The sequence below is a fragment of the Mustelus asterias genome, chromosome 2 (genome assembly GCF_964213995.1).
Source record: "Mustelus asterias chromosome 2, sMusAst1.hap1.1, whole genome shotgun sequence".
Lineage (NCBI taxonomy): Eukaryota > Metazoa > Chordata > Chondrichthyes > Carcharhiniformes > Triakidae > Mustelus > Mustelus asterias.
In genome coordinates this window covers 92866585-92894269 of record NC_135802.1, presented here as the reverse complement: position 1 = coordinate 92894269, position 27685 = coordinate 92866585, and the positions used below count along the sequence as shown (strand labels likewise).

General features: G+C 42.2%; 1 protein-coding gene across 2 annotated transcripts in view; it reads right to left on the bottom strand.

Moving 5' to 3' along the window:
• Nucleotides 1-6860: 6860 nt before the first annotated feature.
• itgb8 (integrin, beta 8) overlaps nt 6861-27685 on the bottom strand; it is an 80402-nt gene continuing 59577 nt past the window's right edge. For both annotated transcript variants that reach the window (XM_078238509.1, XM_078238518.1), the window contains exons 11-15: nt 20057-20279; nt 16762-16859; nt 14520-14639; nt 7241-7407; nt 6861-7107 (exon numbers count right to left, since the gene is read on the bottom strand). In XM_078238509.1, the coding sequence (XP_078094635.1) occupies nt 6991-7107; nt 7241-7407; nt 14520-14639; nt 16762-16859; nt 20057-20279 (725 nt within the window). In that variant the 3' untranslated portion in view covers nt 6861-6990. The remainder of the gene's footprint in view (nt 7108-7240; nt 7408-14519; nt 14640-16761; nt 16860-20056; nt 20280-27685) is intronic.

Below are 27685 nucleotides of genomic sequence, written 5' to 3'. Positions count from 1 at the left end.
CATCTCGCCACTGTTGTCCAGCTGGGTGATACTGCTCTCATGTGGTTCCATTCTTACACATTTAATCGTAGACAGAGAATCACTTGCCATGGCTTCTTTTCATGCTCCACACCATTAACCAAGAGGTCCCCACAGGTATCTATACTTGGTTCTTTCATATTTCTCATCTATATACAACTACATCTTGGTGACATCATCCAATGGCATAATGTTAGTTTTCACATTGTAACAAACATTGGACTTTACAAGTTATAAAATGTCTCCTTTAACTCAAGGTAAAATTGAGAATTACATTGGCAGCCCAGCTATAAGGTCTTTCAGTTGTCTTGGCCCAAGCACTGGAATTCCCTGCCTGCATCTCTTCACCTCACTTTCCTCCTTTAAGATCAGAGATAAGCAATCTAGGCTAGTGAGTGGTCTGCACGAGTGGCCCTTCTTCTCAGTGGGCCACAATATTGAAATTGGGCATGTGCACTAACATGACCCCATGAATAAGATTGAATATGTTTAACACAGAAGAGGATTACGAGAATGGTTTCAGGAATGATAAACTTCAGTGATGAAAATAGTTTGGAGAGGTTGGGACTGTTCTCCTTGGGGAGAAGGTGGCTAAGAGATTTATTAGAGATGTTCAAAATCCTGAGGGGGCTGGTCAGGGTAGACAGGGAGAAATTATTCCCGCTCCCAAAAGGATCAAGAACGAGGGGGGAGATTTAAATTGACTTTTAAAAAACATTTTACAGGATGTGGGCATCGCTGGCTGGGCCCACATTTATTTGCCAACCCTAACTTGCCTCCATTTCAGAGGGCATTTGAGTATCAACAACAATGTTATGGATCTGGACAACTTATAGGCCAGACCAGGTAAGGAAGGCAGATTTCCTTCTGGATTTTTGTTTTTACGACAAATGACAATGGTTTCATGGTCACCATTAAACTTTTAATTCCAGATTTTTATTGAATTCAAATTTCACCATCTGTTGTGGTGGGATTTGAACTTGGGTCCCCAGAGCATTACCTTGGGTCTCAGGATTATTAGTCCAGTGATAATACCACTACCTTATTGCCTTGCAAAAGAAGCAAATATATGTGAAAAAAACCTTTTCAATAGCAAGTGGTTTGAGTCTGGAATGCACTGCCTGGTAGCATAGTGGAAGCAATTTCAATTGAAGTATTTAAGAGGGCATTAGATGATTACTTAAATAGAAACAATGTGCATGGTACGGGGAAAAGACAAAGGAATGGCAGTAAGTCATGATGTTCATTTGGAGAGCTGGTGCAGACACAATGGGCCAAATGGCCTCCTTCTGTGGCATAGCTATTCCGTGATTCTATGAATACATGCCGAATATTTCTTAAGTTATAGAAAATGCTTAATCATTTATAAATTAAGAGAACTGTCATCAAATTCAAATGGTAAAAACAAACAAAATATTTACACTTACCTTACTTAAAGAACAAGAGTAACAAAAACTACAAGCTCCCACGTCTACTGGTGTCATAGCCAAGACAGTGTCCCAGGATAGGATAACTGCGTTTGTGTATCTAGAATTTTCAGGGCATGCCAAATGAACTAGCAGAGCTTTGATTGTACGCAGAGAGAGCACAAGGTTCTAGGTCAGTGTGAGAAATCAGATTACACCTCACTTCACATGCATATCACTCAAGTAGGAAAAAAACTATGCAGATGGAAAGCAGTGGAGTCTGGGAACCCTGTCCATGCACAGTGCTCAACACATGTCTTGTGGGCCGCATGTAGAACCCTGATGGGCTGCATGTGTGCTACAGGTTGCCCAATAAGACATTCCTTAACACTTAACCTTCATGACCAAACTTTTGGTCATCTTGTCTAATATCTCTTCAAGTGGCTCTCCTCATGAGCGAGCTCGGCAAATCTCACTCACCTGATTGCTCTCCCTGATTGCTCTCCTTATCCATTGAATTAGTAGCAATGTAAAAATTAAAAATTTATGCAACAGGACCTTTTGAAAACTTTACATTCATTTACACAATCCATAATTTTGGCAGGAATATTTACAAGATCACACTTGGAAAGAAAAACTAATTCACACAAACTTAATGTATTTTTTTATTCTAAAAATAGTTTAAAACTGTCATACTATGACATGTTGTAACAATGTTACTCAAACGATATAAAACAACAATGCTACAATAATGTACACATTCAGTGCTAGTTACATAGTTTAAGCAACCAAACTGGTTTATTCAAGGTCAACAAATTATAAGGATAGCCCAGTTTAGTACGATTCAGTAATATTTAATAAATGCTTTAGGATTTTAATTTCCCAGCCCTGGTATCTAACATGTACATGGGCTGAATTTAACAGGTAGCCCGTGGGCAGGGAAACAGGTGGGTGAACAGTAAATGAAGTTGCCATGCTGTATGGGAGGCATTGGGTGGCCAATCCACCTGTGGCCCAATTAAGGCCCTAAACTGGGCAATTAAACTCCAATAAGGGTTTCATCCTGCCGCCTTCCTATTTAATGGGTGGCAAGAGAGGCCTGGGGGTGGGGGTGGGGGTGGGGGTGGGGGGGGTCTCCTTCCCAGGCCCCCAGTGCAAATTGGAGCACTCCAGCTTCCAGCCCCATATCTGAGATTGAATTGGTGTAGTGTCAATATCGAAAGTTCTAGAAAATTAGTTAAAGAAGGTGGAAAGGAATTTTACTTTGGAACTTTGGCATTGAAATTGGGCCACCTCACCTGTTTTCTTGTTACCAACTCATTTAAGACAATTGTTTTTACATATGCTTAAATTATTTTAGCATGTTTTTCTGTCATTAACATGAGCCCTTGTTAAGAGATCAACATTCACCTATTCTGCATGTGCAAAATGTTACAGCAAACAGATTAACTGTCTGTTTACAGCATTTCTCAGGTTAACTACATGTAATGATTAATTAGCAGCAATTACAAAAAGATAAATATATCCTCAATATGTCAAACTTAAAGAATAAACCATCTGGTAATAGTTTGCTTAAACAACATCTTAAGAAATATTAATTATTAACATGATTTTATTAAACAGTAGCAACATATAGCTTTATACAGGAACCATCAGGAAACCGAGAAAAATAGTCTCTGATACAAATAAACCAAAATAAATTAACAGAATGAATAAAGATGATTTATTAAATGATGATTTATCCTACCAAAGTCAGAATTCATAATAAATATCAAAACTTTATTAATTGTTAGTGCAAGTTTAGAGTCTTTTAGAAAGGGGACTGACAACTATTTGTCCATTTGTATAATTAATGTGCGAAATTGTACCAGTTAAATCATCAATTGCTAATTATATTGTTTTCTAAAGTGCACAGTGTTAACCAAAAAATTCATAATGGGAATTGTCATTAATTGAACATTAAATATTATTGCAAAACAAGCTTTACCTATAATTATTCTCAACAGCTGTACTAGATATGCTTCAGTTACCTTACGCTTGTACCTTAGACAGTTACATCAGTAGTATCAATGCACTTTTTAGAAATATGAAAAATGATGATATAGATAGGAAACAAATTGAGATTTTGTTTTTCTGGGGAGAAAACAACCTTAATCTAACAACTTGCAAACTGAAGAGATACAAGAACATAACTTTGATGATTCTAATATTTTCCAATTTTTGTTGCCGAATGAGCATTCATGTTAAAAATGGTTGCAATGTCACTTGAATAAACAACTTCAAGGGACACTACTTTACAAAAGCAAACTATGGGTGGGATTTTACTCCCTCGCTCGTCCTGAAACCATAAAATCCTGCCTGAGGTCAACGGACCTTTCCATGGTCCGCCCCTTGCCTGCTCCGATTCCCGTGGCGGGTGGAACAGGAAAATTTCCGCCTATATCTCTCCTAACTAATTGCAAGAAAATACTGCATGTATGAGGACATACACCCAGAAACTACTCTTTGCAGTATTAGTGAACAAACACGCAATGCATCAACTGACATTCCGCTGAACATCATTTCAATTCAAATAATGCCTTGAATATTTTAAGTAGGCAACTGCCTGGGCTAAAATGGCACCTGAAGGAGAATAATTTGAGAGTTAAATGTTCAGCTGCTCATTCGGACGACCATAATTACTATGTTTGTATGTAAAAATCTATGAAATGGAAGTAATGCATCACGGCAAGTTTAATAATGCTGGAAATGAACAGTAACTGGAACAATACACTGAGTGGGGGGGAACCTTTCCGCATAACAATGAACATATTTGATCAATTGATTCTTCGAAACTTCTCACTTCTGACAAAGAAGATTCCCCTGTCTTGATGGAGCTTTCATTTATGATAAGTTATACAGTTGAAGTTAGTTTCATACTTATTTTGTAGCTAGATTGCCGTCAGTGCATCTTAGAATTACTCTCAGTTTTACAGGAAAGGAAAAATACACAAACATGTGTATATGTGAACATTTATATTCTTGCACATAAGGAGGTAAATCATGACAACTAAAGTTTCTATATGCTATTTAATTAATGTATCATAAGGCTCAAGACTCATCTGGTATGTCTCTATGGTGGGAGATGCAAGTTTCTAAAGATTTCATTCACTCGAAATGGAATCTGAGCGGTCTTTTAGAGTAAAACAAGAAAGGAAATTGGGTGAGGTGCAGAAAGAGCGGTTAATTCATTACTAATTGTTTTCTGCCACTATTTTTAAAAATTCATTCATGGGACATGGGTGTTGCTGGCTGGCCAATATTTATCGCCCAGCTCTAGTTGTCGGTGAGAAGGTGGTGGTGAGCTGCCTTCTTGATTTCGACTTTACTGAAAGTTAAAGTCTGTCCTTTTGTTTAACAAACAGATGGACAGAGAGAATTTTTGAAGATTTTTAGTTCAAATGATATGGGCATCACATCAAGGCCAGCATTTACTACCCATTCCTAATCACCCTCGAGAAGGTGGCAGTGTGTCACCTTCTTGAATTGCTGAAATCCATGTGGTATGAGTACACACAGAGTGCTGATAGGGAGAAAGTTCCAGGATTTCCACCCTATGAAAGTGAAGGAACAGCAATATATATATTTTTAGGACAAACCTAGACGCCAACTGCAATCTTCAATTGGCATCAGCCAATTAAAGACCAGGCAATGGGCTCCAGCATCTCAGTGGTCATTATGGGTCAGCTGGGAGGATGGATGAGGTTCTTTGCTTGACCCCTCCATGTTGGCCTGGAACTGGTCCAAATCTATATGGACTGGCCGACTGGAAATTCCATTTTCACAGGAACATGGCCTTAATAGGCTCCAAAATTTACAATAAGTGACCTTAATTAGCTTCCTGGCTGTTGGCTGATCCATCCTCGATTTGCCCTCATTCAAAATGTCTTGGTGCTGAGACTGCGGCAAAGCACTGGTACAGAGGTCAGCGGTACCAAACTGCGCACCAGATCTGGACTCTGATCCTGTTAAAAATTCTGACCCACATTTAAAAAATATAGTGGTGAATCTCCAGGGAGGTTTTCCAATTGTTTGCTGTAACTTTGGTGGAAGAGTCAAGGAAATCCGAGAGAAACAGCATCTACACCATTGTTTAGGTGATTTAGGTAGCTGTTCGTGCAAAGTTACACCTGACAAGCAGGAAACTGAGTGGAAGTTCACCCCCCTGAATGGTTTAATTACTTGTGTTTCAGACTGAATTCTATTTATTAGCTTTTTTAAAAATCAACTTCAAAATAAATAATCATTAAAATAGGAACCAAAATGTAAATATCGATCTTACCGGCCAGGCATTTATTCAAAATAACTTTGGTAAATAGGGAAGTAAGAGTTTAAGCAGTCTTTGGACTATCACAGTATTTTCTTTCTTGGAAAAAATAGTTTCACAGATTTTAGTACCTATGCAGTATTGTTAATTATTTTGTAATCTGTTAAACTTAATTCCCCCGTAGTGATAACTCAAATCATAACAATACTGCAATTATTTCCAGTGGTTTGTTTACAAGTATTATTGCACAGAGAGTCACCTATTGCTGGTCTATCTCACATCTATCTCTTCAGTTCCAAGACTGGTGATTCACATAAGTACAGCATGTAACAAATAAAACTTTTTGTTGTAAAACTTTGTTAGAAAACTAAACATTCACACAATTAGAGGATAGCTCTACAGAGGTCACTATTTCTGAAGTTACTTAGATTTAACTCGCATTGAATTTCAATTAGTTGGAACCGGAAATGTTTTTAAACCATCATTACCATAACAAAAGAGTATCAATGCTCGTCACACTATGTTAGATCTTTATGACTTTCTTACTGCAGCTCTTAAGTTGCAGCAAAATGTTAAACCTTGTATTTAGCTGCCTGTCAGATAACATTTTTCACAAGCTTTTTGGGTTTAAAGAAATGCCATCAATCGGGAAACAGAAAAGGAAACAAGCTTCATTGTGGAAATAGTTTTGTTACGAATATTCCTGGTGTCACTGAATTATGCAGAGAGGCTGGAGGAAGTTGAGTTCTTCAGCCTTGGAGGTGATTGAAGCAGGGCCCCATAGATTTGCATAATAAGAAATGGCGTAGAAAGGGTAAATGAAAAATATTACTTGCAGTTAAGCGATGACAATAGGACAATGAATCCAAGCTTAAAATAGTGAAAGACTAACTTAAGGCTGATGTCCCAAAGTCTGCTTCATGCAAAGTAATCACCAAACGGGGGTGAAATAGGCCTCCAAGAAGCAACATAAAACAGACACTTGTGAAGTGGCAGCCTGATTTTCTTTTCCAATTCTGCTGCCTGCATTATGCTACCACTTAAGGCCAATTTCACCCTCATGAAAAAAAATGGAGATAACAAATTTCAAACCATTCAAGAAACAGTTGGGAAATATGAGCATTGTTGGCTTTTCGGAATGGGTGAGGTTGGATGGATTGAACATGCCTCCCTCATCCAAGTCTATTTTGTGAGCTGGTCATTTGATCTGGAGCCCATTAAGAAGCTTGGGATCCTGTAATATTTTTTGTAATGATTCTGTTACAAGTCAAGCTTCTGAATTACTTGCATTTTGTTGATGTACACATGATGCTCCTCCGGTTTGTCACGCCTGTGTGCTATAGTTTTTGAACTAACTATAGGTAAGGATGTTTTTCCCTTGAAAAAGAAAAGAAATTTGTACCTTCAGTAGTTTTTCCCAATATATTTCCCTCATGATGAATTACCATAAATAACCTAAACATTCTTAAACTTTCTGATCACTTGTAAATCTATAACCTATTAGTTCTACCTTTTGTGGAGGAGATATTTTGCAATTGCTTCCAGGATGACTTGGTTTATTTGAATTCCAGTGCATCATTATTTGCCTGATTACCATCACAACGATTAATCCAGCAATAACCGTACCAGCAGAGAAGACAAGAAACATCGCAAGGATATGGTGGCTAGAGTAGTATTCTGCAAAATAATTATAAAAATAATAGTCGAAAAATATTATATGTCTTTCATATTTAAAAATTCACTATAATGTGAGGCTATACATTGTACATTATTGTAGTTAAATAAATGCTCAAAAAATTCAACATTCAATTTAATAGTTAATGTATATGAAATTTCAAATTACAATACATTAGATTTTGAAAGGATAATTAATAAAGCAAACAATCTGCAGATTTATTCTAACTTCAAACAAACTTTTGCAGAATTATCAGTTGAGACGTCCCTTCTTCGACTATGTGCTTTAATAGTCTACTCACCTATTAATGCGCGATATAACTCACGAGGCTAGAGATGCTCGAGGAAATAAAGGCTTTTATTGACTACTACAATAGAGCTACCATATATAATACACGATCCCAGACTGAAGGGTCCCAGACAGAGCAGTGACCTTTATACCTCTCCCAGGAGGCGGAGCCCGACTGGGATGTACCATAATAACTATATTACAGGTAGAACAGCCCAACCCTAACCCCAACAGTAACATGTAGAACAGCCCAACCCTAACCCCAACAGTAACATATATACAGACTCATAGTACTGGCCAGAGGAGATGGACCTGTTCAACCAAAGGGTCGGACTTGCGGGTCCTAACATGTCGCCGCAGGAGGACAGGTCCTGAGTACGTCAACCAAGATGGTAATGAGGTCCCAGAGGAAGACTTCCGAGGGAATGAAAACAGTCTCTCATGGGGAGTAGCGTTGGTTGCCGTACACAGGAGTGAGCGTATGGAGTGGAGCGCATCAGGGAGCACCTCTTGCCAACGGGAGACTGGAAGGCCTTTTGACTTCAACGCCAGTAAGACAGCCTTCCAGACTATAGCATTCTCACGTTCCACCTGTCCGTTACCCCTAGGGTTGTAGCTCGTGGTTCTACTAGAGGCAATCCCGTATGAGAGCAGGTATTGCCTCAAGTCATCGCTCATGAACGACGAGCCCCTATCGCTGTGGATGTAACAGGGGTAACCGAACAGGGTGAAAAGATCACGAAATGCCTTGATAACCGTGGCAGCGGTCGTATCAGAACAGGGAATGACAAAAGGGAATCGTGAGTACTCATCAACCACATTGAGGAAGTACACATTCCGATCTGTCGAGGGAAGGGGGCCCTTAAAATCGACACTCAGTCTTTCGAAGGGACGAGTGGCCTTAACGAGTTGTGCCCTGTCAGGTCGGTAAAAGTGCGGTTTGCATTCCGCGTATACCCAGCAGCTTCTAGTTATGGACCTGAAATCCTCCACCGAGTAGGGTAGATTCCGGGCTTTTATGAAGTGGTAGAGCCGAGTGACCCCTGGATGGCAGAGGTCATTGTGGAGAGCCTGCAATCGATTCTCCTGCATACTGGCGCATGTTCCACGCGACAGGGCATCCGAGGGCTCGTTGAGTTTCCCTGGACGATACATGATGTCGTAATTATAGGTGGAGAGTTCGATTCTCCACCTCAAGATCTTATCGTTCTTGATCTTGCCCCGTAACGTGTTGTTGAACATGAACGCCACGGACCGCTGATCCGTGAGCAGGGTGAACCGTTTTCCCGCCAAGTAATGGCGCCAATGCCGGACGGCCTCCACAATGGCCTGGGCCTCCTTTTCCACCGCTGAATGTTGAATTTCAGGGCCTTGGAGGGTGCAAGAGAAAAAGGCGACGGGCCTGCCCGCCTGGTTAAGTGTGGCGGCCAGGGCGAAATCAGATGCATCGCTCTCCACCTGGAAGGGGATGGACTCATCGATAGTGTGCATCGTGGCTTTCGCGATGTCGGCTTTTAGTTTTTCAAAGGCCAAACGAGCCTCTGGTGCTAGGGGAAAAGAGGTAGACTTGATGAGCGGACGGGCTTTGTCCGCGTAATTGGGAACCCACTGTGCGTAGTAAGAGAAGAAGCCTAAGCATCTTCTCAGTGCTTTTACGCTAGTGGGCAGGGGAAGTTCGAGGAGGGGATGCATACGGTCTGGATCAGGGCCAATGACCCCGTTTTCCACCACGTATCCAAGGATAACTAGGCGGCGCGTGCGAAATACACACTTCTCCCTGTTGTAGGTCAGATTCAGGCGAGATGCAGTGCGTAGGAATCTAAGAAGGTTGGCATCGTGGTCCTGCTGGTCATGGCCGCAGATGGTGACGTTATCCAGGTACGGGAAGGTAGTCCGCAGTCCGTTATGGTCCACCATTCGGTCCATAGCACGCTGGAAGACCGAGACCCCATTCGTGACACCAAAAGGAACCCTTAGAAAATGGTACAAGCGACCATCTGCCTCAAAAGCCGTGTATTGTCGGTCCTCTGGGCGAATGGGGAGCTGGTGGTAGGCAGACTTTAGGTCGATGGTGGAGAACACCCGGTACTGTGCAATCTGGTTGACCATGTCAGAAATGCGCGGGAGGGGATACGCATCCAGCTGCGTGTGTCTGTTAATGGTCTGACTATAGTCTATGACCATCCGGGGTTTGTTCCCACTCTTGACCACCATGACCTGCGCTCTCCAAGGACTAGCGCTAGGTTGTATGATCCCTTCCTTGAGGAGCCGCTGAACCTCAGATCGAATGAAGATCCGATCCTCAGCGCTGTAACGCCTACTCTTAGTCGCGATGGGCTTGCAGCCTGGCACGAGATTCTGGAAGAAGGAGGGTGTGGTAATCTTAAGCGTCGAGAGGCTACAGGTGGAGCGCGTTGGGCAATTTGGAGGCTGATGTTCTCCCACTGAAAGCGGAGGGAGTGGCCCACCGTACTGTAGGGTTACACTCTTCAAGTGGACCATGAAATCTAGTTCGAGGAGTATTGGCGCGCAAAGGTGCGGTAACACCAGGAGCTTGAAGCTCTCGTAAACCGTGCCCTGCACCGTTAGATTTACCACGCAACTCCCTAGCACGGTGACAGACCGGGACCTTGACGCCATTTAAATTGTCTGCTTGACAGGCTGGATCTGGAGGCCACACCGCTTCACGGCGTCTGGGTGAATAAAGCTCTCCGTGCTCCCGCTGTCAAACAGACAATAAATCGTGCGTTTGTTTACCTGTATGTCCATCATGGACTTGTCGAGTCTGTGAGGCTTTGCCTGGTCCAGGATGATCGACGCCACCGTTGGTTCGTGAGCGCCACTGCAGGCAGCTGAGATGGATGATGGCAACCCCTGCTGGTCATTCGCGGTCGGTGCCGACCAAAATGGCTGCTCCCATAGGTCGCACGTGGGCGATGGCGCCAAAATCAGCCACCCCTGGTGGTCGCGCGTCTCTTGCGACTCCGTCGTCTGGAATGGCGACGTCCTGGCCTCGCACGTGGAAGAAACCCTTGACGATGCCGACGACGAGGAAACCGGCTCCGGGGAGTCACACGCCGCACTGCTGTTCCTGGATGTAAGTTTGGATCGACATACCTTCGAATAATGCCCCTTCTTGCCGCAGGTGGAGCACAACACCGCTTTCGCGGGACGTCGCTGCCGAGTGTGTTTCACTCCCCCACAGAAGTAACACCGCGGGCCGCCTGGAGCTGCTGCCGTCGTCAGGCCCGAGGGTGGGCACGCCATCATGCAGCTTTTCGGTCCCGCCGGATGAAGTGGGGTCTGTGACTGCCCCTGCCACGCTGTCTCCACGTGGTCGTCGGGATACATCGCCAGGCTTTTGGAGGCCGTTTCTAGCGTATCTGCTAGCTCTATAGACTTAGTGAGATCGAGATTACCTTGCTCCAACAGCCGAAGTCGGATATAAGACGATCCGATTCCCGCCACAAACGCATCTCGATCCAGGTCGTTCATGTTCTGGTCTGCCAACACTGCTTTGCAGTTACAGCCCCTGGCTAGCTGTAGGAGCTCGCACGCATACTGTTCTGTCGTTTTGCCGGGCTGCCGTCGTCGAGTGGCTAAGAGATATCGAGCATGCATCTCGTTTGGCGGTTTAATGTAGCGCTTCTTAAGAAGCTCGAGGGCCCCTTTGTAGTCGGTGGCCGCACGGATCGCTAAATATACAGCGTTGCTTACCCTCGCGTGGAGGACCCGGAATCTGTCGTCGTCTGTGGTGACCACTGCGGAGGCTTCGAGGTAATCCTGAAAACATTTCAACCAGTGGTCGAAGGTGTTGTAGGCACCCGCCGCACGTGGGTCCAGCGTAAGCCGTTCGGGTTTAAGCATTTGCTCCATGCTCTCTGTGTCGTTTTTTTTTCAACGACGAGAGTTCAATTAGTAGTCAATAAAATTGATGCGCGATATAACTCACGAGGCTAGAGATGCTCGAGGAAATAAAGGCTTTTATTGACTACTACAATAGAGCTACCATATATAATACACGATCCCAGACTGAAGGGTCCCAGACAGAGCAGTGACCTTTATACCTCTCCCAGGAGGCGGAGCCTGACTGGGATGTACCATAATAACTATATTACAGGTAGAACAGCCCAACCCTAACCCCAACAGTAACATGTAGAACAGCCCAACCCTAACCCCAACAGTAACATATATACAGACTCATAGTACTGGCCAGACCCTGGCTCAGTACTACCTGGTGGGAACCAACGATGGTTCACCACACCTATATTCAAAAGTTATTGGCTAACACAAATTAATACAGTTCAAGAAATCCTCAATATTTTACTAAGATTTCTCAATTCCTATGGCTTAAGGTATTCCATTTTTTTTGCAAACAAAACTGCGTCCATAGGAAACTTTGGGGACGCAAGCTACTGGTGGGAAAATCATATCCAGTCCATGAATTTCATTTTTGCAGGAAATGCAACTCAACTCAAAAACTGACACCAAAGTCAGAGATGGGCCTCTGCTGACCCTGAATTCTGCATGTCCCTGGTAAGGTTGTCACCAACCATTATCAGAGTCTGAGTTTTGAATGTCAGGTAGGAACCTCGCTTCTTTGCAAACATGTTTGCACGTTTGCAGAATGGCTCCACTGGGCTGTAATGTCCTTTAGGGAAAGAAATCTGCCATCCTTCCCTGGTCTGGCCTATGTGTGATTCCAGATCCACAGCGATGTTGTTGACTCTTAAACGTCCCCTGAAATGGCCTAGCAAGGCACTCAGTTATATAAAAATGAATAAAACGGAATGACCACCCAGCTTCAACCCAGGCCCTGGAAATGACAACGGCAATCCCAGCCCTGACGGCCATGCAAAGTCCTCCTCACTAACATCTGGGGCCTTGTGCCAAAATTAAGAGAACTGTCTCACAGGCTAGTCAAGCAACAGCCTAGCATAGTCATACTCACGGAATCAAACCTTACAGATAATGTCCTAGACACCACCACCATCATCATCATTCCTGGGTAAGTCCTGTCCCACTGGCAAGACAGATCCAGAGAAGGTGGCAACACACTGGTATACAGTCTGGATTGAGTTGCCCTGGGAAGCCTCAACTTTATCTCTGGACCCCATGAATTTTAATGGCATTAGGTTAAATATGAGCAAGGAAACCTCCTGCTAATTACCATGCACCAGCCACCCCTTCAGCTGTTACTCCTCCATGTGGAACACCATTTTTGCACAAGGGCACAGAATGTATTCTTGTTGGTGGACACTTAAGTTTCCCACCTAGAGTGGCTCATAGACCGAGCTAGCCAAGTCCTAGAAGACATAGCTGCTAGACTGCACCCATGGCAGGCGGTGTGGGAACCAACAAGAGAGAAAAACATACTTAACCTTATCCTCACCAACCTAGCTGCCACAGATGCATCTGTACTTTACAGTATTGGTAGGAGTGACCACCGCACAGTCCTTCTGGAGACTAAGCCCCATCTTCACATTGAGGATAACCTCCATTGTGATGTGACACACTACCACCATGCTAAATGGGATAGATTTCGAACAGCTATAGCAACTCAAGGCTAGGCATCCATGAGGTGCTGAGGGCCATCAACAGCAACAGAATTATATTTGGCCACAACCTGTAACCTCATGGCCCAACATATGCACACTCTACTATTACCACCAAGCCAGAGAACCAACTCAGATACAATGAAGAATGCAGGAGGGCATGCCAGGAGCAGCACTAGTCACACCTTAAAATGAGGTGTCAACCTGGTGAAGTTATAAAACAGGTTTACTTGCATGTCAAAGAGCATAAACAGTGAGTGATAAGCAGAGCTAAGCAATTCCACAACTTATAGATCAGATCTAAACTCTGCAGTCTTGCCACATCCAGCTGTGGATGGTGGTAGACAATTAAACTACTCACTGGAGAAGGAGACTCCACAAATATTCCCAAGTATCCCCATCCTCAATGATGGAGACGCTCAGCACATCAGTGCAAAAGATATGGCTGAAGCATTCGCAATAATCTTCAGCCAGAAGGGCCAAGTGGATGATGCATCTCAGCTTCCTCCAAAGGTTCCCAGCAAATTCCAGTCTTCAGCCGATTTGATGCACTCAATGTTATATTAAGAAATGGCTGAAGGCACTAGATATTGCAAAGGTCATGGGCCCTGACAGTATTCTGGCAATAATACTGAAGACTTGTGTTCCAGAACATGCCATGCCCCCAGCCAAGCTGTTCCAGTAGAGCTACAACACTAGCTTCAATTGGGCATGAATTGGCATGGGTTGGCATTGATAGCACATGGGGATTGTGTGTGATGAATGAAGGCTGGAGAACTGTTTCTTTTGTTTTCTTCATTCATTTCATATCTTCAAACGAAACGAAAGTGCCAGAGTAATGAGGCTGCCTCCAAACTCTTTCTGGGGTCGCTGACACAACTCCCATTTTCACTCATTCCCCCCACCCACTCCAGACTGAAAATTGGAACACCCAGGGCATTTTCTCCTGGGTCAGGTTTGCGGAGCCAGGAATTGCCCAACTCTGGGGGTGTGAAAATTCAGGTCTGTTCATTGTGATATGGATACGGTTCTTTGAAGGTAAGGGCACACTGAAATTAATCAAGAATAAATTGAGAACAGATATCCAAAAGCTTACTTAGCAAAATAATGTTTAATATTTGAAATAAACTATGAAGCAAAGCAATCAAAGTGCATTGGGATTATTATTAAATATAATTACTATAATAGAAGGATGAATTTTAATGAGCTAATTGATATTATTTCTGTCCTGACATTTCTTCCGTTTTTATGTAGTTACATAAAACACTTACCTGAGTTTCTCAATATATAAAGATATTCTTTTTCAGTCTCAGTTGCTACCATCTTGAATTTATATAAGCATTTATTTTGTGCTTGAAAGACACAGGATTGTGCTTTTTCTTCCTCGGATTCTGATAACAAAATATAAGTTAGTGACATGTTCAACAAGACAAATATTTCAATGCTATCCCACCTTTGAAGAATTCCCACCAGTTTTAATTAAAGACAAAACCAATGAAATCAACAATGTAACTTTTTCCTGGATCACATTTACAAAGAAATTATACTGAAATTTGCATCTATTCTCGAAAGGAACTTGCGCTCAAATTCTTGAGCAGCTTATTTGCCGATGATAGATATAAAAAAAACAAGACAAAACAAGCACAAATGCAGCCTTCTCAATTGGGATAATAGTGTATGATTGCTGCCTTTGGCCATTCAAGTTCCTTAGTCTTTCAAAGCAGTTTGGGAGAGGAGAAGCACAAAGCTTGTGTGTGCACTGAAACTGAGAATACTTTGTTTATGTATAATGCAGTTATCAGTATGGAAGTCTTTAAAAATATCAAACTTCATATCATATCTCATGTTACATCTAAGCAAGCACATTATCTATTTAAGTTTATTTATAGTGTCACAAGTAGGCTTACAATAACACTGCAATAAAGTTGCTGTGAAAATCCCTGAGTCACCACACTCCTGTTCGAGTACACTGAGGGAGAATTTAGCATGGCCAATGCACTTCACCAGCACGTCTTCTGGATTGTGGGAGGAAACTGGTGCACCTGGGGGAAACCCACGCAGACACAGGGAGAACACGCCAGCTCCATACAAAGAGTGACCCAAGCCGGGAATTGAACCAGGGTCCCTGGCGCTGTAAGGCTATCAGTGTAAATTCAGAAAAGGCGCAAGCTATTGTTTGTGTGAGATGGGCTATGAAAATGAACAGAGAATGAATGGAGGGGTTTTCACATATATAACGCATAAGCTGAGAAACGGTTGGTGAAATTTGCAGAGAGAAGTTTCAGTGTCAAACCAACATAAATCGGCCATTTCTTTGGGAACTAGATGCTGCATTGTCACACTTCCGTTATTATTAAAGCAAAAAAATTCAAGGAAATTCAACAGCAATCAAAATATCTAAATAAAATCATCTGGGAATATAGGTAGTTAAAGTTTTCTACCTAAAACCAAATAGCCTCTTCATTAACAATCTAATTCACTCATTGTGACAATCCTATTTTTTTTCATTATTGATCTCTGCTTTACTAAAAGAATTCTAAATATAATTCTGTACATTTCTCAACTTTCATTTTATAGAATTCAGTGTTAGAAATGTGCATCTTTTTCCAAACAAAACAAAAAAGTTCCAATTCTGGGAGCTTCAAGAACTGACCAGTAATTGTCCGAAGTTAGGCATTTTGTCCATCTTGAAAGGAAAACATTTAGATGTGCCAATTAGGTAGTTACATAGCTTTCAAGAGTAATTTTATGACTGCTATTTTCTTCCTACACAAATAATGCATTTAAACATGTGCCAGAAGCTTCAATATCAGCCATGCAATAAACCTGAAAAATGTTGGATCAGCCAGCCAATTTACATTACACTGAATTCAATGGAATGAAAGGAAAATAACATGGAAGGGCAATTGGACAGGTGCATGATGAAAGGGAAGGCAGAATCCAATACTGCCTGTTTCTCAATAATGCCAAAAGTGACTTTCGCCTTTCAACCTTCACCTCTTTTCAGTGTTCTACAGATTCTAGGCAGTGCATTGGGCTTCTGATAAGGAGGTTTTTCCACCACATTTTTTGCAACCACGGTGATATGGCAAAGCTGAGTGAATAAACATCCTGTTTATTTAGTGTGTGTATAGTGTACACATTTCTATATGCTAAACGACTTGAATTATTATTCCATGGTGATACTATTCATGCATTATGGGATTATTACTCCTTGAGTGATACAGAGAATATTACTGCAAAAGCCAAATCTGAATCTGGTATCAACATTTAAGTGGGAAAACTCTTAACAGACAGGACTGAGAGTAGTAGTAGAAACTGAGAAGTAGGGAATATGATTAGATTGATGCAGAGATCCCAAGGGTTGTAATGTACTTATTATATCAGATTTTGGAGCATTTCTCTACTCTAACAAGCTTAAATCAGCAAGTAAAGAAGCCCCCTCGCCCCCGCCCCCCCCCTCATCAATCAGTGCTAAATACATAGCAGCAGAATCCTAAAAGAAATAGGTACCTGAAAGCTTGTCCACTAGCACCATTTGAGAACATGAAATGGTGCAATTGGCAGGAGACACTGCCCAGTAGTTTAACACATGGCACTGCACACACTTCCTAGAAATGAAAAGTCACATAAACGTTCAGTAATGTTAGTGAAGGTATACACATTCACTTCAGTAGATTCAGATATTCAGACCTGAAAAGGTGCAAATTTGTACATAGTTTTGTTTGTTTGAGATCCTTGACCATTATTTGAGTCACTTCACCAAAAATCAAGCTCACCAATTACATCGAGGGCATAAAGGGAACAGTTCTTAATAAACTAAAACAAGTTAAATTGTACATTTGATCCTCATTTGCAAATGGAAACCAAGGACAAAAAGGACCAATTTCAGGAGGCAATATCTCACGTTTAAACCGTACCCGTGTTACAGATGCCGCCATATTGGTAAACGGTAATTTTTCAGTTGTCCTGGCCAACTGCTTAAAGAGGCTGTTCACACATGTAAAGGAGAGGCCTAACATCAATTTTCCGACCCCTTATAGAAATTGGTTTTGATTGAGGTTGCAGTGTTTGGGAGTCTTCCATAACTGTGGCTATGCCATTTAGCAATGAAGTCAGGAAGTAATTTTTCACCTGAAAGGTAGTGGAAATCTGGAAGTGTGTCCCCAAAAGCCTCTGGATGGTGGTTAATTGAAATTTTCAAAACCGAGCTTTATAGATCTGTGCTAGGTTTAAAGGAATATGGAATAAAGGCAAATAATAGAAATTGAGGCACAGTTCAGTCAACTTCCAGGAGCTGTTTACTCCTGTTCCAATGGCAGGATTTCCAGACCACCAACACCGCCCCCCCCCCCCCCGCCCCGCCCAGGCGTTCGTCCCCCCCTCCACCCCCCGCCCAGGCGGTGTATTTTCAGGTGGCAGATGTGTCCGTCTATTGGCCGGTGGCAGGATCTTTTGATCCTGCTGATGTCGATGGGGTTTCGGGTGCCCTGCCCCGTCTGCCGCTGGGGAACATGCCATTGGCAGGACGTGAGGATTCCGCCAGTGGAAAGGGCCAGAAAATTTCAGCCTATGTTCTTGCCTACATTTGTATCATGGTTTGATTGCCAGGTCCACAATAGTGTTGTTGATATACACTATACAAACCTTTTGTTCGTCATGGAAGTTCACAATGTACAACAAATTAAATTCATAAAGCGCCTTTAAAGTAGAAAACATCCCAAGGCACTTGCAGTGATATAATCAAAAATGGACACCAAACAGTAAATGGACGAATTAGGAGGGATGATCAAAAAGAAATGGGTTTTAACAGAGTCATAAAGGAGAGTGATATAGATGTTATTGAGTCATTTATGGCACTGAAGGAGATCATTTGGCCCATTGAGTCCATGTCTGATCCTCACGGAGCAATCCAGTCAGTCCCACTTCCCCGTTCAATACCCCTGTAAATTTCCTTCAAATGTCCATCTAATTTCCTTTTGAAATCATGGATTGTTTCCGCTTCCACCATTCTCCTGAGCAGCGAGTTTCAGGTCATTAACACTTGCTGCATAAAAAGATTCTTCCTCCCGTTCTCCCTGCATCTCATGCACAATGGTTTCAGCCAGCGATGGGCTAAATAACCAAAAGCATCTACATGCAATGTTATAGGTTTACAAGCAGCACGTCATTGTGCAAGAGAGGGTATGGGGTCAGAAGTTCAGCTCGGGGTCAGGTCAAAGTCTGAGATTGCAAAGAGTTTCATTCAGTTTGAGAAAGTGGCTGAGAATTAGGATGGATTAAGTGGCAGGGATACATAGTTTGTGATGGGAACTAAAAACAATGGCTTCAGTGTTGCTCGTGTTAAACAGGAGCTAACTGCAACACATCTGAGACTTTATGCTGCAAGTGGGTGGGGGAAAGAAAGAAAATACATTTGGAAAAGTTGGCAAGAAGGACTATGGAATTGGGGTGGCATCTAGTGCCATTGGGGCATGTGAGTGCAAGAAATGGAGACTGGAACTTAGACAGATGGGAAAGGTGGAGATTGAGTTTGGCATTCATTTGAGGACCAACATTTTCTGCAGAACTGGGAACAACAACAACAACATGGTGAGTGGGAGCTGTGATGTGGTAGAAGTTACTGCAGTGGAAAAGAAGTTCAGTGTAAATTCCTGGCAATAGTACAAGATGTGGAGATGCCGGCGTTGGACTGGGGTAAACACAGTAAGAAGTTTAACAACACCAGGTTAAAGTCCAACAGGTTTATTTGGTAGCAAAAGCCACACAAGCTTTCGAGGCTCTGAGCCCCTTCTTCAGGTGAGTGGGAATTCTGTTCACAAACAGAACTTATAAGACACAGACTCAATTTACATGAATAATGGTTGGAATGCGAATACTTACAACTAATCCAGTCTTTAAGAAACAAAACAATGGGAGTGGAGAGAGCATCAAGACAGGCTAAAAAGATGTGTATTGTCTCCAGACACACACACTGCTAATGGTGTGTCAAAGGATCCTCTGTTTTGACATTCACATTATTGTGTAAATAGTTATATAAATATTCTATAAAACATTGCAGAACATTTCTAAAGTCCAATTAGGGATGGGCAATAAATGCTGCTCTAGCTGGTGACACCTAAACTCCATGAATAAATAAAAAAGTCCCTTTTTAGTGGCACTCATTACATGGGTACTGATGTGAAAAATTAAAAAACGTTCTTTTTAATATTTTAGAGATAAAAGATAAAGATCTTATTCCTAGAGCCTTAGAATCCTTAACAGTGCAGAAGGAGGCCATTTGGCCCAGTGTGTCTGCAATGACTTTCCGAAAGAGCATCTTATCCAGGCCCCCCCGCAACCACCCCCCCCCCCCCCCGCCCTATCCCCCCCCGCCCTATCCCCCTTACCCCACACATTTACCATGACTAATCCATTTAACCTACACATCTTTGGAAACTAAGCGGCAATTTAGCATTGCCAATCCACCTAACCTTCACATCTTTGGATCGTGGAAGGAAACTGGAGCATCTGGAGGAAACCCACTCAGTTGCTTGGGAGAATTTGCAAACTCCACACAGTCACCCAAGGCCTGAATCAAACCTCCATCTCTGTTGCTGAGAGACAGCAGTGCTAACCACTGTGCCACTGTACCGCTTAAAGTGTTAATACTATATATTTATATATTATAACCATTTTAAGTGTATGGTTCACCATGACAGATTAGATTTGGGTCACCTCTGCTTATGTGAAAAGTAAGCCATTCATTTAGCAACTGTTAAGTGTAAAAACAGTAAATGATGTGTATGTAAGAATTACACAAGCGTACCAGCTGTTTTCACAGGAGTTTTCACATGTAGGGCAAACCTCACACAAACGACCAGATGCTCTGGATTCAGTGCAATGACATCTACCACAGATACATGCCCCTCTTCCACTGCAGATTTGGCCATGCCCTGTCCTGCAGGACACGTGGGACGATGAACAGTTACAGTTTTCACCTTCCCAGCCAGCGAAGCATTGACATTCCCCTCCTTTACATTCACCATTGCCTGAAACAGTTAAGAGACACACATTAAAGTTCCAGAACACTAATTAAATAGGCATGCCAGATATTAGCTTGTTGGCTGTAATCAAAAACACCAATTCATCGGAATTAATTTAATTCACAGGTCACCTCAGACTTTGTCTGATTTAATGAGAATGTCAGGTTTCAGATGTAATTACGTTTCTCAGCAGACTGTATGAAAACACTATGAAAACAAATTTTGCGAAATAGACACTTGGACTTTTATTTATTGGAGTTATGGTAAAATTGTGTTGTTTTTATGTGAAATATTAACAGAGGCAGCTATTTTCATTTGTAATCATCACTGTGGACATGCACGGTAGCATAGTGGTTAACACTGCTGCCTTGCAGCAGCCAGGGACCTGGGTTCGATTCACAGCTTGGGTCACTGTCTGTGGGGTCTGCATGTTCTCCCAGCGTCTGCGTGGGTTTCCTCCGGGTGCTCCGGTTTCCACCCACAGTCCGAAAGATGTGCTGGTTTAGATGCATTGGCCATGCTAAATTCTCCCTCAGTGTACCTAAACAGGCGGTGGAGTGTGGCGACAGGGGGATTTTCACAGTAACTTCATTGCAGTGTTAATGTAAGCCTACTTCTGACACAAATGAATAAACTTAAACTTAATGTTACCCAACTTATCAAATATGGTTTCAGCAGATAAGTATATCGTTCATTTATAATGCTCCTGTGAATTGCCTTGGGACGTGTTATTACTCTAAATAAAGACTCTAAACAAATAAGTTGTTCTTGTTTGAGTTCCTGCAGTTGTCCTTTGAAGTTGTCATTCCAGTTGAAAGCAAGACTGGGAGGATGAGGTTCTCAGTGGGAATTCCAACCAGCCAAATCAATCTTCACTCAAGAGAATGAGAACGATGGTATGGAATTCAGGTAAAGAGTTTGTAAGGTTCTTGAGCAAATTGGCATAGGGAAAGACAAGGTACTGGAATTGTAGGCAGCCTTAAAAGTGGCTAAATCTCCAAATGCATTGTGCCCTAGGTTGTTATGGGAGGAAAGGGAGGAGATTGCAGGAGCTCTGACCCAAATTTTCAATTCTTTTCTGGCCATGGGGGAGGTGCCAGCCAACTGGAGAACAGCTAATGTGGTTCTGCTATTTAAGAAGGGTTGTAGAGATAAGCCAGGCAACTACCAACCAGTGAGTCTCATGTGAAGAGACAAAGCTTGATCAGGTATAGTCAGCATGGCTTCATCAGAGGGAGGTCATGCCTAACAAATTTGATTGAATGTTTTGAGGAGGTCACAAGGTGTGTAGACAAGGGCAGTGCAGTCGATGTAGTTTATATGGATTGCAGCAAAGCCTTTGACAAGGTCCCACGTGGGATACTTCTAAAGAAGGTAAATTCACATGGGATACAGGGCAATTTGATAAAGCGGATTCAAAATTGGCTCAGCTGTAGGAGACAAAGGGTGATGACAGAAGGATGCTTTATTAACTGGAAGCCAGTGTCGTGCCACAGGGATCTGTGTTGGGCCCCCTATTATTCATTATTTATATAAATGACATTGATGACTATGTGGGGGGTAGGATTAGTAAGTTTGCGGATGACAAAGCATTGGATGGGTGGCTGACAGTAAGGCACCCAGTAAGAAGATATACAACGGAATGGTCAAATGGGCAGATAATTGGCAGGTGGAATTTAACCCTGAAAAGAGAGGGGTGATACACTTTAGAAGGAGTAATTTAACAACAAAGTATTCAATGAATGGTAACTCACTAGGAGGAAGTTCTGTGGAACAAAAGGGACCTTGGCATGTTTGTCCACAGATCCCTGAAAGTGGAAGGACATGTTAGTAGGGTGGTGAAAAAGGCATACGAGACACTTGCCTTTATCAGTTGAGGTACAGATTACAAAAACAGGGAAGTTATGTTGGAGTTGTATAGATCTTTGGAGAGGCCACAGCTGGAGCACTGTGTGCAGTTCTGGTCGCCATATTATCGGAAAGATGTGATTGCACTGGAGGGGGTGCAGTGGAGATTCACCAGGATGCTGCCTGGGGTGGAACATTTAAGTTATGAAGAGAGGTTGCATAGGCTTGGATTGTTTTCCATGGGCAGAGAAGATTGCAGGGCGACCTGATCGAGGTATACAAGAATATGAGAGAGATGGACAGAGTGGATAAGGAACAGCTGTTCCCCGTGGTTGAAGGATCAGTTACGAGGGGACATAGATTCAAGGTGAGGGACAGGAGGTTTAAGGGGGATGCGAGGAAAAATCTTTTTACCCAGAGGGTGGTGACAGTCTGAAATGTGCAGGCTGGGAGAGTGGTGGAGACAGGTTACCTCACATACTTTAAAATGTATCTGGATGAGCACTTGGCACATAACATTCAGGGCTATGGGCCAAGTACTTGCAGATGGGATTAGGTGGGAGTTCAGATGTTTCTAATGTGTCAATGTAGACCCGATGGGCCCCTTCTGCACTTCATTTGGTGAATGCACCACCACCCCCCCCCATTTAATGTTCATGAAGCAAGCATCCTTTACCCTCAGGGAGGCAGAAGTGGGACCCACCAGACTCTAAAGGCTGTTTTTCTTACAGCAGTAAGAAGTTTAACAACACCAGGTTAAAGTCCAACAGGTTTATTTGGTAGCAAAAGCCACACAAGCTTTCGGAGCTCTAAGCCCCTTCTTCAGGTGAGTCCATTTCTTACAGCAGCCAGTTACAAAATAATTAGTTCTTGTAAAGAAAGCGAACCTTTTGGAAAGAGTCAATGTTAGTTCATTTCCTCTTCTGCCTGCTCTGTTCTCCAACAATTTCTCTGCTTGCTCATTCCAGATATCCCATCTGCATCAATACTGGCAAGGGTACCTCTCCATTTCATTCTGCCGGATGCCAGAAATTTTCATGGACTCGACACCATCCATAGACAATGAATTTATTGTCCTGTCATTGTTGTTCCAGCCAGTCAGGATTTTCAGGTTTTTAATCCCGTGTTACTGAGATCGAACACAAAATTCCCCGCGTAACTTTTGAGAGTTGCACGCACAGTATATTATGCAAGTGGAATAATTACTGGTGATCCTTTGTTGCTGATGAATCTGTACACTAAAATTCAAAATCCTGTTTCACATGTTTAATTTTCTGGCAAATGTTTGTTATCATTCAAAGCTGTGATGTAAGAAACTGGCAAGAACACTTGAAATTAAATTTTTTCCAGACTTGGACCTTATAACTGTTGGAAGCAATGCAAGCACTGAAAAACTCCCACTGGGCATTTCAGGGTAAATATTGTAGTTGTATCATAGTAGCAGTGGGACTGTAATAATAATGGTAATGAGCGGGCATTGCCATACACAGGCGTGACCTCAGCATACACGGAGATCCAGCCACAGCTATATTAGCACCATGCTCCCTGCATGGTTTGGGCACAGGGAACATATCTGTGGTGGGACGGGGAAACAAAGGCAAAAGTCTCACAGTCAGTCATGAAAAAACAGACTTTTAAAAAAATTCCTAAGCTTCCATCACCAGCGACGAATCTCGCCAACTGCCAAAACATAAAGAAAATGACAGGTGCCTCTCTGTGATTTTCCACTACGTTTTGGTGACTGAGTGGATTTTTTCTCACTTCATGTTTATTTGAGAAAATAAAAAGGTAAGCCAGGGTTCTATCAACCACATTTTATCACAAAACTTAACTTCAATCCACAGATCACTTGAGCATAAATGCCTGTTCATAGATGAAGGAGGTAGTGCTTCTGGAAATATTTCCAAACAGTGTCATGCCCAGTAAAGGTATGTCATTTGCATAACTTTAAACATGGACAGTGATCATATGGAAGTTTCTGGAACTATTATTTGTTTAAAATGGACACTGTCAGCCATCTTAACAGCTCACAAAAGGGTCAGGTGACCTTTGCTTATTCAACACAGACTATCAAGCTTCCGGAAAGTTCTCACCAAATCACCCTGGGTGGGGGATCTCTACCTGGAATGGACATATTAGAACAGCACCCCTCTGTGGAATTCAAGCCAACCATTTCATAGAATTCCTATAGTGCAGAAGGAGGCCATTTGGCCCATCGAGTCTGCACCAACTCTTACCCAGGCTTATCCCGTAACCCCATATATTTACCCTGCTAATCCCCCTAATGTATTTATCTTGGGACACTAAGGGGCAATTTAGCATGGCCAATCCACCTGACCTGCACATCTTTGGACTGCAGGAGGAAACCGGAGCACCCAGAGGAAACTGACACAGACACAGGGAGAACATGCAAACTCCACACAGTTACCCAAGGCCAGAATTGAACCTGGGTCCCTGGAACTGTGAGGCTGCAGTGCTAACCAATGTGCCACCGTGCTGCCCAATTGTTCAAAGATTATTGAAAACAAAGAGGCAGTACACTCCTAGATTCCATGTCCCCAGGTTTGCAATTTAACAAAAGACCAGTTATCCACTAGTTAAATGTGAAAGATCACAATCTACATCCAATCATGTAGTGATGACTTTGGACTTTCAAGCCACTCTGGTTGGATAATGCCAGTGTTGGTCATGTGATCAAAACCAGCTTGTGATAATGAATTTTTTATCTAAAGGCTCAGATAAACCATGGTCACCTGCAGAAAAAAAACACCAAAGAGATAGCAACAGCAGAAAAGGCAAGGTCATTTTTGCTTTTGAAGAACCATTATTTGTTACCCAGTCTGAGAACCAGACTCTGAAACTAGCTGTACGTCCTCAGTCAAAGTTTTTAACCTGTTCCAGTTTCAAATTTCATTTGAGAACTAAGCGTTGAGACATTTGACAAGAAACCTTGCAACCTGCTGTGAACGCTTTGTTTTACAAGACGCTTACATTAACTTTAAATCATCAAACCTATTCTAGAAACCATAGGCCAGCCACGTGGGAGACCCCAGAAGTCATAAATCAAAGACTGAATTAACAGTAATCTGTATAAGTGTATTATTTTTATCTGTATTCAATCTTTGTGTGTGTACATGCATGGGACCAAGTGCATGATATTGCATTAGTTCGGGGCAAGTATGGGAGAATTGTTATTGGAAAGTACAGAAACAGAGAAGACCAATTGGAATGACCTCAACGAGGCCTATGAGGTTGGCCTTTTGGAGTAGGAGCTTCCTGATTGGGCAGGCAATAATTATCTCAATCAGGGAGTCTCACCTGTGTATATATTGAGGAGTGTCAGGGGTACTGAAACTCTGGATTCTGACTTTGTACCTGAGGCACTCTTAGGAGTGGAATTGAGTTTGTAAATAAAGGGAATGTGGTGAAGGGACACCGACCTCTGAGGAGTTATTTCGCCCAGCATCCAACCATTCCTAAAAATCCACTCCATTGAGTATCTATCCGATTATCCCATACATCTTTCAACAGGATAAGAGGTTGTCCATTTAGGATTGAGATGAGCAGTTGTGAATCTTTGGAATTCTCTACCTCTGACACCTGTGGATGCTCTATTGATGAGCATATGTAACACTGAAACATTGATGTTTTGGTCAGAAGAGAATCAAGTAATATGGGGATAGGGCAGTAAGGTAGAGTTGATGTTTTAATCTTATTGAATGGCAGAGCAGACTTGATGGACTGTGTTGTCTCCTCTTATTCTCATTTCTTATATTCTTGTGTAACTCATTCTGTCCACCTGAACAATCCATTCCACATCTTCATCACTCTGTGCCAAGTGATGGACTATAAACAATTTGTATTCCTTCCCACTTAAGCTTGTCTACTTGCCCTGATTGTAGAGTTTGTGGCACATTTTGTGCTGAGATACCTTGACTTCATCTACATATCCCATAATGAATGATATCCATTGGTCATCAGATTGAGACATTAAACCTGCATTCAATTGCTCTGTGTTGCACGATCTGCCCTTTTGTTATATTCCTATTTGACAAAGCAGGTCATGAGTGAAATTCAGAGTTTATGATCTTCTCAGAAATGCATGCGCTTTCCTAAATAGTGGTTTATCTGGCACAATGGTTAGCACTGCTGCCTCACAGCGTCAGGGACCTGGGGTTCAATTCCGGCCTCGGGGTGATAGTCTGTGTGGAGTTTGCACGTTCTCACCATTTCTGCGTGGGCTTCCTCCCACAGTCTAAATATGTGCAGGTTAAGTTGATTGGCTATGCTAAATTGCCCCTTAGTGTCAGGGGCATTGGCAGGACAAAGATGTAGGGTTATGGGGTTAGGGCCTGGGTGGGATTGTTGTCAGTGCAGGCTCGATGGGCCAAAGAGCCTCTTTCTGCACTGTATGGATTCTGTGATAGCTTGCTGTTGATTTATTTAATTGGAATACACAAATGTTTGTTCTAATCTATTACAGTCTGATTTCATCAGCCTGTAGTGTTATGCCCCTCCCCTTCCAACTCCAGGGACAGCAAGAGGGAAATACAGTAATATCACCTAGACATAAACATCAAAGCAATAGATAGAAAGAAGTTATGATCTCGATTTTTTTAATTCTGGAGAACAACGCTTGAGTATTGACCCCAATAAAACTTTTGGGATGAGGCCGAGATAAGGTTCTTTTTAATAGGTTCCCTGTGATAATTTATAGCAGAAATAAAAATATAACTTTTAATATCCAAAAAGACATGTCACCTAATGGATTCAAACACTGTTTTTCAATCGTTTAAAGGCCTCTTTCCAATGTCCTTAACATCACTAAGCAAGAGGAAAGCAATATCTTTCCTGATGCCCGGCATTACTAATGATGTTAATCATGGGAATGATATTGGACAGCACTTCTCACATTGGTGGCCCATTTATTGAACCCAATTGCTTCACTACCACTCCAAATCAGTTGGTGGCGCTGCAGGAATCCTGTTAAATATGTGGTACAAATTATATTTTATGAATAAAGCATGTATGATAAAGACCAAGTCAAAGCCAAAATATCCTTCAAAACCACTTAACCAGTCATGAATGGAACGATATTGCTAACTTCTATTGGACAAGATTCTCCAATCGTGTGATATTGTGTTATATTAAGCAACAACGTTTCCCATAAACTTTCTGAAATGTCATTAACATAATTTACGGTTACTTACTTTATAGAACTATGAGGATCAGCAATTCACTTAAAGACTCAAATTTGGAACTAGCAGCTAAAAACAGAAGACCCAACCAACTTCAGAAACCAGGAATACTGTTCTCACTCGTACTTCTTGCTTGCAGGAACTAAGGTGAAGGATGGTGACCGTAGAAATATGCCCGGTTTTAGAAATAAATTAATGTTTTCTTTGTTAATGGTGTATGTTAACACGTTTTTCCCTTTCTATTATTTAGTTGCAGTTTGTACAAATAGGTACTGTACCCTGCTCATAATCAGTCAAATATCAGTTGTGCAATTACTGACAAACTGATTTGCTTTAGAAATCATGTGTTGTTTTCCTGTACAGGAA